General features: G+C 38.1%; 1 protein-coding gene and 2 non-coding genes across 3 annotated transcripts in view; all 3 read left to right on the forward strand.

Annotated features, from left to right (window-relative positions):
- Window positions 1-1,971, forward strand: part of Eif4a2 (eukaryotic translation initiation factor 4A2) — a 6,139-nt gene that overhangs the window by 1,446 nt on the left and 2,722 nt on the right. The window contains exons 4-7 of the mRNA XM_031364597.1: window positions 337-479; window positions 1,222-1,390; window positions 1,480-1,589; window positions 1,828-1,971. Coding sequence (XP_031220457.1) covers window positions 337-479; window positions 1,222-1,390; window positions 1,480-1,589; window positions 1,828-1,971 — 566 coding nt within the window. The remainder of the gene's footprint in view (window positions 1-336; window positions 480-1,221; window positions 1,391-1,479; window positions 1,590-1,827) is intronic.
- Window positions 173-242, forward strand: LOC116086751. Its single transcript, XR_004117102.1, has one exon. It is a non-coding gene; the product is annotated as a small nucleolar RNA SNORD2 (small nucleolar RNA).
- LOC116086686 lies at window positions 1,622-1,746 on the forward strand. Its single transcript, XR_004117059.1, has one exon. It is a non-coding gene; the product is annotated as a small nucleolar RNA SNORA63 (small nucleolar RNA).

Here is a 1,971-nt window from a genome sequence, read left to right on the forward strand (position 1 = left end):
GGCATCTATGCTTACGGTTTTGAGAAGCCTTCAGCTATTCAGCAGAGAGCTATTATCCCTTGTATTAAAGGTAAAACTCCATTGCCACTTAGGATAAGTGTTCTGCACATACATGGACCATAAAAGGGAAAGTAACCTTTGGGGAAGTACTAGCACCTGTTTGTATTCCTTAAAGTGAAATGATGGCAAATCATCTTTCGGGACTGACCTGAAATGAAGAGAATACTCTCTGCTGATCACTTATGTGGGCATAACTGATGTTCCAACTGGAATACATGGTGTATAGTAGAAGTAACGATTTGATGTGGGATCGGTAAATATGTATCCTACTTTTTTTAGGGTATGATGTGATTGCTCAAGCTCAGTCAGGTACTGGCAAGACAGCCACATTTGCTATTTCCATCCTGCAACAGTTGGAGATTGAGTTCAAGGAGACCCAAGCACTAGTATTGGCCCCCACCAGAGAACTGGCTCAACAGGTATTGATAGTGTAGTTCAAAAAACTGCTTGCGTGTTGCATAGGTTTCAGGTTTCACAACTGTGAAGAATTTAAAATTAAAACGTATAAATTGTCCTAGTCCTATGAGAGCCCCCATTTTAATTGTCCATGCATGCAGGGAGTTTTTGTTGAAAGCTAAGGAGGAAATGGGTATTAATAGGTATAACTTTAGGGCTTGATTGCACCTCAACAGTTGAACCCATAGGTTTCTCAGAGGGTGGATTAGATCTGTACCCATTTAAAAATTTGGAATGCAGTTGTGCAACATGAAAACTGCAGTGACATGTTAAACATTTGACTGTCTCAGTAGTTTGTGATGCATCTGTTGCATGCTATGTTTTCAAAGCACTGCTACATTGGCTTTGAAGTAACACTTCCTGATGGAGCTGCAAGCTTTATTCAGGTCAACATTCTAAGGCTCAGTGCCTTGTGGGAAAAATACCAACATTTGCCCTTACATACAGAAAGCATTTCACTACACAGTGGAGAATATAGAATCTTTTTGCTTATGTTCCTAGTAGATGTTTGAGGTAACAGGGTCCCAAGTTAAAAAGGCGAGGAAGCATTAAGTAGTTAAAGACTGAATTTTAAGCTTGAAATTAGTAAATTTTGTGCTGTGCATGCATAAAAGCTGTTGGCATACATGATAGTGCAATTATGCCTTTAAGCTTAGCCTTAAACCTTGGTTTTACAGAATGATAACTAACATTTTTGGCTTTTAGATCCAAAAGGTAATTTTGGCTCTTGGAGATTATATGGGAGCAACTTGTCATGCTTGCATTGGAGGAACAAATGTTCGAAATGAAATGCAGAAGTTGCAGGCTGAAGCCCCTCATATTGTTGTTGGCACTCCAGGGCGAGTGTTTGATATGCTAAACAGAAGATACCTTTGTAAGTAGTGACTTTTAAAGGGTCCTTTATAATCATCAAAAAGGTTATGATGAGAACCTTGAGATGCAGTATGACTTTCTTCTTAACAGCTCCAAAATGGATCAAAATGTTTGTTTTGGATGAAGCAGATGAAATGCTGAGCCGAGGTTTTAAGGATCAGATCTATGAGATTTTCCAAAAATTAAATACAAGCATTCAGGTAAAGTTTATTTCTATTTTGGGTTTGGTTTCATGCAGGTACAGTTACAATAAAACTGAAGTGTTCTATTGTCGTTCCCCCTGCTTAAAGCATTTGATACATTACTATCTCTGCCTAGCTCTACCATAGTAAGGCAGAGACGCTTGGTTTCAAACATTTTTCCCTGTAGTATTTGCTAAATTATATTTGCTATATTATACAAACTAAACAGATAAAGACAAGCATTTCTTTTTTAAAGGTTGTGTTGCTTTCTGCCACAATGCCAACTGATGTGCTAGAAGTGACCAAGAAATTCATGAGAGATCCAATTCGAATTCTGGTGAAGAAGGAAGAATTGACCCTTGAAGGAATTAAACAATTTTATATTAATGTTGAGCGAGAG

Source organism: Mastomys coucha, unplaced genomic scaffold (genome assembly GCF_008632895.1).
Source record: "Mastomys coucha isolate ucsf_1 unplaced genomic scaffold, UCSF_Mcou_1 pScaffold12, whole genome shotgun sequence".
Classification (NCBI taxonomy): Eukaryota; Metazoa; Chordata; class Mammalia; order Rodentia; family Muridae; genus Mastomys; species Mastomys coucha.